Here is an 18,440-nt window from a genome sequence, read left to right on the forward strand (position 1 = left end):
CCCCCCCCCCCCCAGTCTCCATTGACAAAAATCATGGAAGAGATAAGAGCATCCTGTCAAACCAAGTAACCTAGGGGAAACACAAACTCTACTAGTTTCCCAGTCCTGCTGATCAATAACATTCCCACATTATGATGCTGCCACAGCCATGCTGCACTTTGGGCGTAGTTTTGTCTGCAGTGCTTGATGAGAAACGTCAGGGTTTTGAAAGGTATGAATGTGTCCTTGATGGGTAAAGCTCAATTTAAATCTGAACAGACCACATTTCCTTCTTCAACATGTTTATGGATTCACTTGTACTTTATGGCAAATTCCATACCCAACTCCAGACAGTGTTTTTCATTCAGCCTTTATTTATACAGGTTAGTCTCATTGAGACGAGGATTCATTTACAAGAGAGACCTGCCTGCCAGTCTGCAAGGTTTTTTTTTTTTTTGAGTGATCACTGATGTTTCTGCATCACTCTTCTTCCCTGGTCTGCAAGTTTTGGGGATGACTCTGTATCATCTTTTCATTTCCTAAAAATGTATTTATGGGGGCTCTGTGGGATGCTTAGGAGTTGGAGATACTTTTTATTTTATAACATAACCCTGATTTAATAATAATAATTAAAGGTAAAAAAAAAAAAAAACCTGAAATTCTATTCTGTAGCTGAAGACATTTCTCTTCTCATCCGGAGGCTTTATGGAATTGACAAGGATTTCCAGATGGGATGTAAAACGTCTTCAGCTCAGAATAGAAGTTTTGTTTTTAAACTTTTTTTTTTTTTTTTTTTTACCGTGACCTGGATGACTGAGAATCTTCATCTGATTGTAACTTTTTTCCAACTTTGTCTCTGACCTAGGGCCAATTTAGAGTTACCAATCAGCCTAACATGCATGTTTTTGGTCTGGGAGGAAACTGGAGTACCTGGAGAAAACCCACGCAGCACGGAGAGAACATGACACTTAGTTTACCCAAAGGTGGATCTTACTGAGCTAATTATGAGCGGGCTTAATGGTGTGAAGTCAAATACAAAGTGCTGGTGTTACTTTTCAATTTTGTATTTACTAAAATTATTTTAACTAGGCTGTTTGGGAGAGGTGGTGCAGAGGTTGAACAAAGTGGGCCTGTGATGTTGTCGCCAGTTCAACTCCCTGTACAGACATCAAAATGTGGGTTGGAAAGGTGAAACACCCACACCTGCCTCTTCCCTCATTTCCCTTCTCTGGGCCCTTGAGCAAGGCTCTTAACCCCAACATCTGCTCCCCTGGGCCCCCTAGACAGCAGCTCTCTGCTCCACACAGAGGGCTGTGGTAGCTCGGTGTCTGTGGTTGAGTCAGGAAGAACATCCGCCGTAAAAACAGTCTTTGTAATAATGAGTTGGTTCGCTGTGATGACTTGAAGAAGGGAGCAGCCAAAAGATTTAAATTGGACTTTATCTTTTTTTAATTTAACTTTATTAATCTGGACTATTCTTGTGAATTTATTACTTAAAAAAATAATTAAAGTACCTTTTTTAAGGCGGTTAAATTTAAAACGATATACAAAGTGTTGAGCTCTTTTACAGTTCGTCTTCACAACCTGATCCTAAAAATGTTTCTAATTGAGCCAGCAGGTGGTGCTGTGGTATTTCCACACTTTTAACCTTACTGTAACTTGACTCTCTTTAAAAAAAACAAAAACAACAACATACCATTTAGGCATTATTTGCTTTAAATGTTTAACAGTTTTAATTCCGTGTGATCAAAATCTTCCTGTCTTTGTGTTTAGCCTCCATGTTTCCCTCAGCGCTCAGGGTCAAACCATGGTGTCAGCTCTCGTCTTCAGCACTCTGCTGTGGCTCTCCCTCATCCTCGCCCTCAGGTTCTGCCTGAAGCTGCTGCTCTCCTACCACCAATGGATCTTTGAAGTGCACGGCAGAGTTTCCAACACCACCAAAGTCTGGGGGGTATGACATGTCACAGCGCCCTCTTGTGACTGTTCTGCAGATGCTGATTTGGATAGTTGTCATTGTTTGGCTGTGTTGATCAGTGGTTGTGATTTTGTAGTAAATCAAAATATGTGCAGGAAAATATTGATTGAAACTCTGCCTTCAAGATTTAAAAACCAAAAACTGATATCCCCATCTGTTTCCTTCAGACTCTTCTGGGGTTATTTTCAAGGAGTAAGCCTTTGCTGTACAGCTATCAGACGTCTCTTCCTCACCTTCCTGTTCCTGCCATCAGAGACACACTCAGCAGGGTAATTCACCTTCACTAGAAGTGAACTGTTGACAGTATCCTGCCTTCAAACCCACAATGAAACATGTCCAGCACAGAAACGGAAGCAGGTTGTCTTCTGCTGTTTTCTTTTTTTCACTCCCTCTTCGTCTCTCAGTACTTGGAGTCAGTGCGTCCCCTGCTGACGGATCCAGAGTTCAAACGGATGACGGGTCTAGCCAACGAGTTCGAGTTAACCCTGGGGAATCGGCTTCAGCGTTACCTGAAGCTTAAAGCTCTGTGGGCCACCAACTATGTAAGTGTATTCATGGACGGGCAAAACCATTAAATCTCTTCAAGGTTCACAGAGACTTTGTCATTTGCATCACATGAGGTACATGAGGTGGAACCAAATGGTGTAAACTTGTTACTGGACAAGTAGAGCACTGTGGGATGGTCTTCATTAAAATTACAAAATGTACTTTCCACATGTGTCGGATATCACCCAGGTACATGTTTTATGTTGTCACGCACCTTTATTTGAATTTTCACACTTTATATGTAAAAACATTCCTACATGTTTCAACATAAGTTGGAAATGTATTACAATTACAGTATTCAGACATATCAGTAATTATTATCTAAATAATTTTTAGTTTAACAATGTTCAGTCAGGTCATCTGGAAGGTTTCTTTTTTGCTGAGACGTTTCGTCCTTCATCCGAAGGACTTCTTAAATCAGAGACGCCACAGACAAACTGGAGTCCCCACAAATAACACACTCCCATAGGGAGAAAAAAAAGTTTGCTGGTAATAAGATGGCTTCTGGGGCCCGCTCTCTCCCCCGTCATCTCCTCCTTCCTCGGATTGTTGAGCATGAACTGTTGGTGTTCTGAACCATTTTGGCATGACTTCATCAATCAACTTTACTAATTGGCATTTATAACGTACGTGAATGTTTCTGTTCCGTGCCCTGAGATCTGTTGCGACTTGGAGCTATATAAATAAGCTAAATTAACGTGAATATATATTTACACGTTTCAAATAATATACAGTCAACCATTCTTTGCTTGCCCCTAGGGAGAGGGAGAAGTCCCCCCAACGCTGGGGGCACAACGGGGAGGGGGCAACTCTGTCCCCACTGTGACCTGTTCTGTAATTTCCTTGGTCAGATTTTTTTTAACCTTTATTTGTACAGATAGTCTCACTGAGTCACGAGGACCCACCCCCCAAGAGAGATGTGTATTTGGCAGCTTTGTGAGCGCCCGGGTGGGACGAGGCTAAATGTTTTAATTGCATGAAGCTCGTTCACTCGCCAAAAACAAATCCTCAAATTAGCCACAGCATTGTATAAGCTGCGGTGTTCAAAGCATGTGGAATAAAGCAGTGGCTTATAGTCTGGTAATTACGGTAAACAAGTATATATTCTTCGTACCCATTCATTCAACCTTTATTTAGACAGGTGAATCCCATTGAGCCTCGAGGACTCATTTACAAGTGAGACCTGATTCAAACAAAGAATGATGACAACAATGGACAACAGCGACAACAATAAACGGTTATAAAAGTCATACTGCAGTTTTTTGGGTTTTTTTTACAAATAGGATGGCTAAAAAAAAGAAGTAACAAAAAACAGCTACATTATAAGGTGAATGTAGAAAAACTAAAAACAGGAACATGTCAGCATTGGTCCCTGCCAGGAGTCCAACAGATTCTTAAAGCCACTTAGAGAGGTCAAGGTCGAGAGCTTCAGATCTTTTTGTAAGATATTCCAGGAAACAGGAGCGGAGTAGGAGAAGGCCCTTCTCCCAAGTTCAGTCTTCACTGAGGGAACACTGCAGGTAATAATGTCCTGAGAGCTCACGCTGTAACTGCACTCGCGCATAGACATGTAGGAGGAGATGTATGAAGGCAGCAGACCAATAAGTGATTTAAAGATGAAAATGTACCAGTGAGAGAGTCTGCGTGAAGTTAATGATGTCCAGTTAACCAGTGAATACAGGGTGCAGTGGTGGGTACGATAATCACAACCAGTTATGAATCTTAGTGCACCATGATAGACAACATCCAACATCTGCAGGGTTCTTGTAGGAGCGTTCATGTAAATAATGTCACCGTAATCAATGGAGGGAAGGAAAGTCACAGATACAACGTGTTTTCTAACATTCAGGGTTAGACAGGATTTGTTTCTTAAAAAGAAACCCAGTTTAACTTTCAGTTTCTTTACCAAGTTTTCCACATGGAGCTTAAAAGAGAGATGTGAGTCGACCAAGATACCCAAATATTTATAGGAATCAACAAACTCAATGGGGACACCATTTGAGGATGAAAATCTGAGGAAGAACTGCTGGGACCAACTTCCTATTTGAAAAAAGCATCCATTTGGTTTTGTCGGCATTTAGGACAAGTTTGAGGCGAAACAAATCTGTCTGGATGATGTTGAATGCAGATTTCAAAAGCTGGAAAGCCTTAGCAACTGTTTTAGCTCAACCATAATCAACTGTGTCGTCAGCATAGAAATGTATTAATGCATCAGGGATGCTTTTACCTACATTATGTATGTAGATTGTAAAGAGGGTGAATGGGACTGAGACCTAAGACCCCTCCTTTTCTGTGCACATGCTCGCCAAACAAAACCCACCTCATCTTACAACAGCCTTACTCAGCACATTTGACAGTTTGTGTCAGTAATTTAAAACCGTTCATCATTTTTAATCTGGCGACCCTACTTATCATGGAAACCACAGCAAATCTATGTAAAACAGCTACACCCCCCCCCCCACCACCACCACCACCACCACCACCAAAAAACAACGACGACAACAAAAAAATCAGGGCATACCAGAGTTCAAGAAATCTGACCAAAGCAGATGTTTGTCGAGTTGCTTCTGAAATGTTCCACGTTTTGTTTGGGTTCTAGGTGAGCGACTGGTGGGAGGAGTATATTTACCTGAGAAGCCGAGGTCCAATAATGGTCAACAGCAATTATTATGGCATGGTAAGAATGCTTCATCACAGCTTATCTCTCAACAATCCTGTCCACATTACATGTTATCTCTTTACATTTTGGCAGTTTGGGAGATGATTTATGGCCTAAATTCAGCTTCCAGTTTATTTCAGCCAACAGCTTTCCTTTTTCTGTTGGTTTGAGTTGTTTTTCTTCTAAATTTTTACTTTTATTCTCAACCTGATTTGTTGTACCTTGTAGGACTTCCTGTTTGTGACACCAACCACAGTTCAGGCTGCAAGGGCAGGCAACACAATCACTGCCCTGCTGCTGTACCGACGCAAAGTGAACCGAGAGGAGCTGACGCCGGTAAGAGGTTCTTCTTTTCTGCAGAGCAGTGTTGTTGTTGGGTTACACCAGTCCTTCTCAAATAGTGGGGCGCGCCCCCCTGGGGGGGGAAGCAATGCCTGGAGGGGACGCATGTGACCCTGGGGAACATGCTTTTTTTGCAGCAGGAAGTAGTTTTTATTTTTTTGTTATTTTTTTCCCACGATTCTCATTTTGACAGGGTGCGTTCTGCAACAGTTTGCCTTGGATCCAGCAACTCTCAGACTGACTGATAATAAAGCTATGAACAAATATGATCTTGTCGTTTTGGGAGCCTAGCTTGAACCGTGTCGCTCCCCTCTGCTGCTGAGACGACGCGTGACATCTCCGCTGCTGTTTTTATGACATGCTGGACCCTTGTCACTCACAGCGCATGCAACAAAGAATATAAACTCAACGCGAGAGTGACACCTGCCCCATCTTTCCTCTTTCATGTTGACAAAATGTTTTCGTTTTATCGATGAGTTTGTCGAAGCACAATTTTGATGTTTTTTTTTTTTTTTGTAAATACAGAAGTAATGTTTAATAAATGTTAGGACTATATTCTTTAACAAAATTTATTTTATGTCATTAAACAACTTGTCAGGTTCTTCTCTTGTGAGCACGTTCCCCAGGAACCCCCTCCAGCAGCTTTTTGCGTTCCGCATCAGTCAGCTCACAAGTAAGCCCTGAAGTGCAAATAACAAACCCTTAAGAGACACCATGGAAAAATATTTAACAGGGATGAAAAGAAAGGCGGAGAGAGACATAAAGAGACGAACCTAAGTCTCCTGAAAGCCAAGACGAGGAAATATGACGAATCATATGTAGCGCTTTGCTTCACTGTGACTACGGTGGGAGATGAGGAAAGACCGGTATGTTTACTGTGTCTAAAAATGTTGGCAGCGGACATCATGAAGCCAAGTAAATTAGGGCATCACTTAAAGACATTACACCCCAATCACGCTGATAAGCCGCTTGAGTTTTTTCAACAAAAACGTGCTGAATATTGCCAACAACCGTCCCGCTTTGTGAATGCTACTTCAGTAAACCAGCGAGCACTGTTGGCATCATATAAGGTGGAGGACCAAATTGCTCAGTGCAAAAAACCCCACACCATAGCAGAGGAGCTGATCCTGCCTGCAGCATTAGACATGGTCTCCGTCATGCTGGATGAGGCAAGTGCTGCAAAAATAGAAACTATCCCTCTGTCCAATGACACCGTCACCCGACGTATAAATGACATCGCTGATGATCTTAAAGAACAGCTGGTAGATCAGCTCAAAGACGGAACGTTTTGCCTTACAGTTCGATGAAGCAACTGACAGCAACAAAGACTCTGTTTATTGCTTATGTACATTTTGACATGACAAACTCTCTGTGTGAGGATCTACTTTTTTGTAAATATGTCGGAGACAGAGCCACAGCTGAAGAGCTATTCAAAATGCTGGACTGCTTCCTGACTGAGAATGGGCTAAAGTGGGAGAACTGTGTTGGTGTTTGCAGTGATGGTGCACAGACCATGGCAGGGATGAGAAAAGGACTTTGGGCACTCGTCAAGAAGGCCTCACCTATGCTGAGTGGATACACTGTTAAACACAGAGAAGCCCTGGCATCAAGGCACCTGTCCTCTGAATTAAGTGAGGTTATGACTGACATTGTAGGTGTAGTCAATTTTATAAAGACCAGACCACTAAAATCAAGAGTCTTCTCTGCTGTCTGTGAGGAGATGGGAGCTGAGCATCAAGTTGTGCTGTTTCACAGTGAAGCAAGGAGGCTGTCACAAGGAAAAGTCTTGACTCGTGTTTTTGAGCTCAGAGAGCAGATAAGAATGTTTTTGGAGCAGGAGCACAAGTATGACCTCACAGAAATATTTAGTGATGAGAACTTCCTGGCAAAACTGGCCTACCTGAGTGATGTGTATTTGGAAAGCTAAATGAACTAAATCTACCGCTTCAAGGAAAAGATAAACATCTCCCTCAGGTCACAGACAAGATCAGCTCTTTCACTCGAAAGCTTGCAATGTGGGGCAGGCGACTTGATGAAGGAAATTTATTTATTTATTTTTTCATTTAGCCTTTATTTATCCAGGTAGTCTCATTGAGCCACAAGAACTCATTTTCAAGAGAGACCTGTTTAGGGAGCAGATGTTGGGGTTGAGTGCCTTGCTCAGGGGCCCAGAGTGGGGCGAATGAGGGTGGAGGCAGGTGTGGGTGCTTCACATTTTCCACCCATGTTTTTTGATGTTGACGGTACCGGGAGATGAACCTACGACTTTCTGATCGCAAGCCCATCTTCTAACCTCTGCGCCACCACTCCCCCAATAAATACTGATTCATTCGAGAACCTGCATGAATTTGTTGACACTATTGACTATGATGCCACCTCAGTGATTCCATATGTTAAGGAGCATATTTCATCACTGATGGGATTCTTTAAAAAGTTCTTCCCTGAAGACAGTTCCCAGTATGACTGGGTGAGAGACCCCTTCAATGCACCAGCTCCAAGTGGTTTCAGTTCTGCAGAGGAGGACCAGTTCACTGATATGACGTCTGACTCCACATTGAGACGGAGGTTCACATCACAGACACTGAGTGAATTCTGGCTGAGTGTAGAGAGGCAGTATCCACTGTTGGGGCAGAGGGCCATGAGCATTCTTCTTCTTTTTGCAACATCCTATCTTTGTGAGACTGACTCCTCTGCTGTTGCTGCTCTGAAGACCAAGTCCAGGTCCAGCTAAACATTGAGCAGGAGCTGAGAGCTGCAGGATCATGCTTCAAACTCCACTTCGAAAAGCTGTGCGCTGCAAAACGTGCTCATTGTAGCCATTAATCCTGACTTCCTCATTTTCATAAAAAAAATCAGCACAAATTGTTTTATTCATTTTTGTTTTGTAAGTCAAAGTGTTTTATATAACACTCCTGACTTAAAAGGTTGCTGATCAATTTGAATTTATTATTTATTGATTACATTTTATTTTATTTTTCAGTATCAAATGGTAGTTTAAATAAGGATAGACTTTTTTTCATTTCAGACAAATTGATGCACTTTAAGTTGTTTCTGTTACAGATTAAAAAAACAATGTTAGTTATTCTTTGTTGTAAGTTGGTCCATTTTTTCTTTTTTGTTGTTGTTTTCTTTAATGTTAATAAGGATACAATGTTATGCAGATGTGTATGTATAACAATTTTATAGACAAATGATACCATTTACAGTTGTGGCCAAGAGTTGGGGGTTGGGGTGTGGGGGTGGGGCGTAACGGAAAAGAATTGAGAAGCACTGGGTTACACCTTAACAACTAACGGGTACAGCAGGTTAACGATCTGTTGTGTCCTTGAGGGTGTGAGGGTCAACAAGTCTTCCCTGTTGTATAAATGTTGCTATAGAAACTGACAAACAAACACATGCTAACTGTCAGACGCTTGTGTGTCTGCTTGTGTTAGAGTCGTGTTCCAGGTACCTTCATCCCTCTGTGTGCAGCTCAGTGTGAGAGGATGTTCAACACGACACGCACACCAGGAGCAGAGACCGGTAACACAAACACCAGCAACACACACTCCATTCCTGCTGCAGTGTACTGTAAACATGGTGCACATCGAGCTTTCCCTTCTAGAATCAAACAAACCCTGAACCAGAGAACATGTTTTCTAGGAAGCAGATTTAAATGAGAAAATTTTCAGGGTCACGTACATTCAGGGGAAACTGGACTAACAGTTTGTTACCTCCCCCTCTTAACAAAAAGTGGTACAACTTTATGAATAAACTAAGACAACACGTGTGTGGAGAACAAAGTCCTTCTTTACTTCTTTTGAAGGATTTAAGAGTGTTGTTAAATCATCATTCAGTACAAAGTAATATCTTCTTCTGAGCTTTGATGCAGCAGATGTCCCAGCAAGTCCATGATGAGATCACACTGCAAAACAAATCAAAGCTCTGCAGTCACGGTTTAAAGGTTAGGCGGTGACGCGATTTTTATTTCAAAGTTTATTTTTGTTTTGGTCATGCGCGAGGAAAACGCTTGCACTTGAACCCAATACTCAGGCGGTAAACAAACAAACTACCACTGAGCCACTTTATCATCAAACTGACCCGTTTTTTTGAACCGGACTAAAGTTGGTCCCCCTTCCAACCGAATTTGGTGTTCAGTGACTCGGAGAGCTGGACGGGACCTTCGCTCCGATAGAGAGCTGCTATCTAGGGTGCCCAGGGGAGCAGATGGTGGGGGTTAAGAGCCTTGCTCAAGGGCCCAGAGTGGGGCAAGTGAGGGTGGAGGCAGGTGTGGGTGCTTCACCTTTTCCACCCACATTTTAATGTTGTCTGTTGAATCGGCAACCTTCCGATCACAGGCCCACCTTCTCCAACCTCTGTGCCACCACTCCCACAAATGTTAGTTTTCATTTTAATAAACAAAAAGATTGACTTCAACCAGGACGGCCATTATTTGCAACACAGCAAACCGCTGTTTAAAAATGCATTCTGTAAATTTTAATAATCTAAAGCACTTAAAAAGATTATTAGGTGTAGATTTGTGTTTATATATATTTCCCCATTGTCAAAAAAATCCTAAAGGATATTAATGCAATCATCAAATGTTGTTGGTATTTTTTTCCACAATACTTTAGATTATAACTTGAATGAATAAACTGAAAAAGGGAGTTGTGAGCTGCCAGAGAAACTCTCCTGTTCTTCACAGATGTGCTCCAGCACTGGCAGGATAGTGAGTTTGTGGCTGTCTACCACAATGGCCGCTATTTCCGCCTTTGGGTTTACCGGGGGGGGCGGCTGCTGTCTCCCAGAGAGATCGAACACCAGATCCAGAAGATCTTAGATGACCCCTCACCCCCATTCCCTGGAGAGGCAAAGCTGGGAGTTCTCACCGCTGGAGACAGGTAGTCCTTGGCTTTTTTATTTACACAGCACATTATCAGAAGCATCTGCTCCATCCGTGTTTAAAGTTAGTAAAGAGAAGGAAAGTAATTTATCACATCTTCACAAAGCTCTGTCAGGTTCATTCTTTTATAGCTACTGAACTAAAATATAAATGCAACACTTAGTTTTTGTTCCCATTTTTCATGAGCTGAACTCAAAGATCTAAGTATTTTTTCTATGTACACATTAGGCTTTGTTCTGTCAAATTTGTCTAAAACCACATGTCAAACTCAAGGACCAGGGGCCAAATATGGCCCTTGTTAACGTCCTATCTGGCCCTTGAGATGATATTTTAAGTTATATTTTTTAATTGCTTCTCATTTTATCTAAAGTCTAAGCAGACTTCATTCAGTGCTGACTTATGACCGCTCTGAAGCCAAGAAAATTTACATTTTTTTCCCCCTGTAATCTTTGATTTTTGATGTGGAAATAGTGACACAGAATGTCAAATCAAACTCTTGTTGAGGAACTTGCAACCAAGACAAAATGTCCAGTATCTGACTGGAGTTGATGTGTTGACAGAAACTGGTCCTTGGTTAGAAATACATGTGTAATTTTGGTCCCTTTTGCAACCATGTTTGACACCCCTCGTCTAAATCTGTGTTAGTGAGCACTTCTCCTTTGCAGAGATGATCCATCCACCTCACAGGTGTGGCATATCAAGATGCTGATTGGACAGCATGATTATTGCACAGGTGTGCTTTAGGGTGACCACAAAAAAGTATTTTAGCCTTTACCTTCATCTGTTGGTTTGGACTTTTGACATGTAAGAGCAGGAGCAAACTCTCGGGGATTGTCAGGATGTGCAGCAAAACTGCTGGCATAGACCTACGGAACCTCGCTGACCTACACAAGGTGAGGTCATTGAATAAGGCCAGGCAGATTCTGGCAGATCCTGATCACCCACTCCATGATGAGTTAAGGTTGCTTCCATCTGGACGCAGGTTTCTGCAGCCCAGATTTAGAACAAACGGATTGAAAAACTCATTCATCCCTGTAGCAATCGGGTTTCTCAATGAACACTAATTTCAGTACTGTTACTTTAATGTCTTAATGTCTTATATACATTTGCATACATATATACATATGTGTTTATGTGTGTGTATGTGCATGTGTGTGTATATGTACAGTGCCTTGCGAAAGTATTCGGCCCCCTTGAACTTTTCAACCTTTTGCCACATTTCAGGCTTCAAACATAAAGATATAAAATTTTAATTTTTTGTGAAGAATCAACAAGTGGGACACAATCGTGAAGTGGAATGAAATTTATTGGTGTCAAACTTTTTTAACAAATAAAAACCTGAAAAGTGGGGCGTGCATTATTATTCGGCCCCCTTGCGTTAATACTTTGTAGTGCCGCCTTTTGCTGCAGTTCCAGCTGCAAGTCTCTTGGGGTTTGTCTCTATCAGTGTTGAACATGGAGACACTGAACTTTTTGCCCATTCTTCCTGCAGAACAGCTCGAGCTCAGTGAGGTTGGATGGAGAGCGTTTGTGAACAGCAGTCTTCAGCTCTTTCCACAGATTCTCGATTGGATTCAGGTCTGGACTTTGACTTGGCCATTCCAACACCTGGATACGTTTATTTGTGAACCATTCCATTGTAGATGTGTCTTTATGTTTTGGATCATTGTCTTGTTGGAAGATAAATCTCCGTCCCAGTCTCAGGTCTCTTGCAGACTCAAACAGGTTTTCTTCCAGAATGGTCCTGTATTTGGCCCCATCCATCTTCCCATCAATTCTGACCATCTTCCCTGTCCCTGCTGATGAAAAGCAGGCCCAAACCATGATGCTGCCACCACCATGTTTGACAGTGGGGATGGTGTGTTCAGGGTGATGAGCTGTGTTGCTTTTATGCCAAACATATCGTTTTGCATTGTGGCCAAACAGTTTGATTTTGGTTTCATGTGACCAGAGCACCTTCTTCCACATGTTTGGTGTCTCCCAGGTGCTTGTGACAAACTTTAAACGACACTTTTTATGGATATCTTTGAGAAATGGCTTTCTTCTTGCCACTCTTCCATAAAGGCCAGATTTGTGCAGTGTACGACTGATTGTTGTCCTATGGACAAACTCTCCCACCTCAGCTGTAGATCTCTGCAGTTCATCCAGAGTGATCATGGGCCTCTTGGCTGCATCTCTCATCAGTCTTCTCCTTGTTCCAGATGAAAGTTTAGAGGGACGGCTGGGTCTTGGTAGATTTGCAGTGGTCTGATACTCCTTCCATTTCAATATGATTGCTTGCACAGTGCTCCTTGGGAAGTTTAAAGCTTGGGAAATCTTTTTGTATCCAAATCCAGCTTTAAACTTCTCCACAACAGTATCTCGGACCTGCCTGGTGTGTTCCTTGGTCTTCATGATGCTCTCTGAACAGAACCCTGAGACTGTCACAGAGCAGGTGCATTTATACGGAGACGTGATTACACACAGGTGGATTCTATTTATCATCATCAGTCATTTGGGACAGCATTGGATCATTCATAGATCCTCACTGAACTTCTGGAGTGAGTTTGCTGCACTGAAAGTAAAGGGGCCCAATAATATTGCACGCCCCACTTTTCAGTTTTTTATTTGTTAAAAAAGTTTGACACATCCAATAAATTTCATTCCACTTCACGATTGTGTCCCACTTGTTGTTGATTCTTCACAAAAAAATTTAAATTTTATATCTTTAAGTTTGAAGCCTGAAATGTGGTAAAATGTTGAAAAGTTCAAGGGGCCGAATATTTTCGCAAGGCACTGTACACATCTACTGACTGTGAAACTAATTGCCCCTCGGGGATAATAAAGATACTTGAACCTGTACTTTAACTTGAAAAAAGGCCACTTTAAAATGTGCAGTTTACTTTCACTGTATTGGGAGAGTCTGGGGAGGGGTCAGAAAACCAGTCAGTATCTGGTGTGACCATCATGCATCATATAGTGCAACATGTGTCCTTCACATAGTTGATCAGGTTGTTGATTGTGGCCTGTGGAATGTTGGTCCACTCCTTTCCAATGGCTGTGTGAAGTTACTGGATATCGCCATGAACTGAACAACACGCTGTTGTATACGCCAATCCAAAGCATCCCAAACATGCTCAATGGTTGACATGTCCGGTGAGTTTTCTGGCCATGCAAGAACTGGGATGTTTTCAGCTTCTAGGATTTGTGTACAGATCCTTGCAACATGGAGCCATGCATTATCATGCTGGAACATGAGGTGATGGTTGTGGATGAATGGAACTTCAGTGAACCTCAAGATCTCATCGCAGAATCTCTGTGCATTCAAAATGGCAGCACGACGGCTCAGTGGTTAGCACTGTTGTCTCACAGCAAGAAGGTCCTGAGTTCAATCCCCGGTTGGACCTGGGGTCTTTCTGTGTGGAGTTTGCATGTTCTTCTCATGCTTGCGTGGGTTTTCTCTGGGTACTCCCACAGATCAAAAACATACATGTTAGGTGGCCTTCAGGCCCAGGCCTCCCTTGCAAAAGAGATCTGTAATCTCAATGGGCTTTGCCTGGTTCAATAAAGGTTAATATTAATAAAAATGTCATCACTAAAACGCACCTGTGTTCGTTGCCCATACCATAATCCCACCACCACCATGGGCCACTCGACTCAGAACTTTAACATCAGCAAACTGCTCACCCATGCAACGCCATACGTTTACCATCTGCCCTGTACAGTGAAAACCATAATTTATCCGTGAAGAGAACACCTCTTCAACGTACCATACGGTGAGCATTGTGAGCATTTGCCCACTCAAGTTGGTTACGATGACTAAATACAGTCAGGTGGAGACCCCGATGAGGACGATGCATGCAGGTGAGCTTCCTTCAGATGGTTTCTGACAGTTTTTGAAGAAATTATTTGATTTTACAAACAGATTGTTGCAGCAGCTGTGCAGTTGTCTAGTCTCAGACAATCTTAGAGATGAAGATGCTGGATGTGGAGGTCCGGAGGTCCTGGGCTGGTGTAGTTGCACGTGGTCTGTGATTGTAAGGCCGGGTGGATGTACTGCCCAATTCTCTGAAACACCTTTGAAGGTGGCTTATGGTAGAGAAATGAACATTCAATTCACGGGCAACAGCTCTGGTGGACATTCCTGCAGTTATCATGCTAATTGACATGACAAATGGTATGATCCCTCTGCCCACACAGAAATGTAACCCAGGGTGAGATAACTTCCGACAAACAAACATGTTTGGGCAACCAAGCTGAGGAACAGCTTCTACCCTGAAGCTCTTAGACTCATCAATCCCTAACCAGGAAAATCACTGTAAGAAAACAAAAACACTTTAATGCCACTTTAAATGGTGTTTGTCCTGTAATTACTGTTTATTCGTCGGATCAGGTGGGGTTCGGAAATGACGACTGCGCGCTGGGGCTGGGTCGAATTGGATCGGATTTTTTTGGGCCCGAATACAACTCTACTACAGTTACCTTCATATAGATGAACTTGTGGTACTTCCTGTTTATCACTTGTATTCAGCTGCTCATTATGTCGGCCGCCATCCTTTATCATCTTTTACATTCTTCCAGGCCCAATTTAGGTTTGAAAATGGAATAAACTGTATTCCACCCTCTAAACACTCAGGGTAACGCATGTCTGAATTACATGTTCCCCATTGACAATGTTTAACTATTTTTCTGCTTATTTTTTTTCACAAAATCCTTATGACTGCAAAGCGTCCATAATGCAAAATCCCAACAATGTTGGAGGTAAAGAGGGTGCAGCTCCTGCAGGTAAGGGGCGTTTCACTTGGGACAAATTGAGGTCACCGATTGGTTAGTTGCTGACAAGTCTACTGGACTGATTGACAGATGGTGTCATGTCAGTCACACGCTCCTTCAAAACATGCGACATCTTGGCATTGTTGTGTGATTAAACTGCACATGTTAGTGGCCTTTTGTTGTGGTCAGCCTAAGGCACACCTGTGCTATAATCAGGCTGTTAAATCAGCAACTTGATATGCCACATCTGTGAGGTGGATGGATTATCTTGGCAAAGGAGAAGTGCTCACTAACATAAATACAGAAGTACATACATTTGTGAACACTATTTGAGAGAAAAGGGCCTTTTGTGTACATAGAAAAAGTTTTAGATCTTTGAGTTCAGATCATGGACAACAAAAACTGCTAAACTACGGTTTAGAGAAAAGCATACATGACAACACTTTTTTATGCATCTTTACCTCTGTTGACTTCAGTCTGCTATCAGAGGAACAAACTTGACAATGACCTTCAATTGAAATATTGGTCATCTAAGTGGGGAACTGGATTCCCTTTAAATGCTTTCCAGTTCAAGTACTCGTACAGTTTTAACAGACTATAAATTCAGAGTTATGTCTTCAGTTGTCAGTCCGTTTGAAATTTGTTAACTTGTTAACCTTTTATAGCTATTTTTTGAGAGCTGCATTTCATAGCATCAACATCTGACTTCTGAACTGAGCATTTTATTTTCCATGAATCTGATTTATTTCATTCCATCTTCCCGTCAAGGGTCCCTTGGTTTCAAATGCGGAAGCAGCACTTCAGCTCTGGTGTCAACAAGAAATCACTGGACGCCATTGAGAGGGCCGCCTTCTTTGTAACCTTGGACAATGAAGAGCAAGGCATGAGGGGAGACGACCCCGCAGGAAACCTGGACCGCTATGCCAAATCTCTGCTGCATGGACAGTGCTATGACAGGTAAGGCCCACAAATCTTTAAGTCTTGGATATATTTAGATTTAAAGTAAATTCAAGCAGTCTGTTTTTTTTTTGTTTTTTTTTTTTAGCTCAGTTGCTCTGAGGTGTCAAAGTTTGGATTTCATTACCATCATTCACTCATGACCTCTATTCCCCCGTACAAACATTCATCCTCTTTAACTTAAAGAAGTGAAGTTAACTTGGAAAATGCTCTTTAACACTTAAACACAATAAAAACTGCAATTTATTTCCCATGCTAAATACTTGGATGTTCTGAGTTGAAACAGCTGGCAGTGAGTTTAATCACTCTTGGTTTTTTTTGGTTTTTTTTTTTTTTTTTGGGGGGGGGGGGGGTTAATAACAAAAATACATTAAATAAGGAAAAAAACAGTGAAAAATCTGTTGAACACAGCTGTGATACCACAATATGTAGAGGTGATGGAAATCTTGCATATTTCAGTAATTTCATATTTCATGTATTAAAAGCACAACTTGTTTAAGGACCTGCTAAACTTCAGTTACTCAATATTTAAAATCAAATAAATACACTGAAAAAGAAAGTTTATAAAACGGGTTGCAACAATTCCATTAAAAAAAAAATAATAATAATTCAATCATTAAATCTGACCTAATAAAATTTCCAAAGCCTCAAAACTGCTTTTTAGTTTCAAAGAAAAAAAGCTTAAAGCTGGAGACTGTCATATTGTGCCATGAGCTCCTGAGGTTTCAGGAAAGCATTCGGTTCACCAATTAATGAATTATCTTTTATCAAGGAGGAGATTAAAACAAGGAAATTAATCTGGGGAGAAAGACTTGTCTTCAACATGATCTTTCGCAAATTTATTGGCATCAATTTAGAAGCTCATTTCAGAAAATTATATTTTCCTAAAACTGTTTCTTGAGAAGATTTATTTTTTTAGGTATTTTTGGTGGGAATATATACTGGTAATTGTATAGACCCATTCTTGTACCTCTAGCAAGTTTACACTTGGTTTGAAATTTGGAATGTAGCGTTAGTTTGGTTCAAAATATCCTGATGCATGCTCAATAATCCAGGTAGAAAAATCTAAAAAAGTTAAATCTGGTCCTCTGGACATTCAAAAAAACCCAAAACAAAGCAAATCAACAAAAAAATGTAGAAACGTTTCGTCTCTCGTCCGAGAGACTTCTTCAGTCTGAGGTGCTGTATTCAGCTCAGTCTCTTAAATAGCACCTTCTCAGAGTGGATCAACCAGTTTTGCTGCTGACAACCAAAACCAGCTGATCACATGCTCAAGAAGGACCATCAGCCTAACAATGGATCATTAGCACACTGATGGCTGTTTACTATTCACAGAGGGCTGAGTGATACTAGCAATCACAGCATTGTAAGAGGGGGACAATTGATCCCGGAGGCCTCCACCCCTGTTTAACGATGGACTGTTTCTTTTCACAAAGATGGCCTCCTTTACTCCTCTCTCAAACCATCGTTCCTCTCTGTCCAGGATGTGCACATCTTCATCCCTGAAAGAGTGACCACTGGCCTGGAGATGAGTGTAGACCGCAGAGTCCTGGCCTGATGATGTTGATCTTCTGTGCTGGGCCATCCTTTTGGCCAGTGGCTGTTTTGTTTCCCTGATGTAAGACTGATCACAGCCCTCCTGACACTGAACAGCATACACAACATTACTCTGTTTGTGCCAGGGGACTGGATCTTTGGGATGAACCAGTCTTTGCCGTAATATATTTTGGGGTTTAAAAGCCACTGGGCCATTATGTTTAGAAAATAAACGTCTCAGTTTCTCTGATACTCCCTCAACATATGGAATGACCACTGGTCTGGGTCTGGGTTCCTCCTTTTCACCTGATGGCTGACTGGAGTCCTGTTTGGGTTTCTTCTCTGCTTTTAGGAAGGCCCAGTTAGGATATCCACATTGCTCTAGAGCCTGTCTTGTGTGGGATTTCTCCTTCTGCCTGGCTCCTGAGCTAGTGGGGACGCTGTCTGCTCTGTGATACAGAGTCCTGATGACTCCTAACTTGTGCTCCAAAGGGTGATGGGAGACAAACTGCAAATACTGGTCTGTGTGGGTGGGTTTGCGGTACACCTCAGTTTGCAAATGTCCTCTATCAGAGACTGAGACCTCACAGTCCAAGAAAGCCAACTTGCCATTTTTTTCATCTTCTCGTGTGAACTTGATGTATTTATCCACAGAGTTGATGTGGTCAGTAAAATGTTGGACTTCCTGAGATTTAATTTTAACCCAGGTGTCGTCAACATACCTGAACCAATGACTTGGTGGTGTCCCTGAAAAGGACTTCAAGGCTCTCTTTTCTACCTCCTCCATGTACAGGTTGGCAACAATAGGAGAA

The 18,440-nt window shown here is 41.9% G+C and overlaps 1 protein-coding gene across 1 annotated transcript in view; it reads left to right on the forward strand.

Annotated features, from left to right (window-relative positions):
* LOC119421467 (carnitine O-palmitoyltransferase 1, liver isoform) overlaps positions 1–16,096 on the forward strand; it is a gene marked incomplete in the record, with an annotated part of 41,247 nt that extends 25,151 nt beyond the window's left edge. Inside the window, 8 exon segments of the mRNA XM_037688819.1 lie at positions 1,753–1,930; positions 2,122–2,223; positions 2,359–2,496; positions 5,100–5,177; positions 5,388–5,495; positions 8,936–9,023; positions 10,186–10,381; positions 15,904–16,096. Coding sequence (XP_037544747.1) covers positions 1,753–1,930; positions 2,122–2,223; positions 2,359–2,496; positions 5,100–5,177; positions 5,388–5,495; positions 8,936–9,023; positions 10,186–10,381; positions 15,904–16,096 — 1,081 coding nt within the window.
* Positions 16,097–18,440: the final 2,344 nt, after the last annotated feature.

Source organism: Nematolebias whitei, chromosome 15 (genome assembly GCF_014905685.2).
Source record: "Nematolebias whitei isolate Nwh7 chromosome 15, NemWhi1, whole genome shotgun sequence".
NCBI lineage: Eukaryota > Metazoa > Chordata > Actinopteri > Cyprinodontiformes > Rivulidae > Nematolebias > Nematolebias whitei.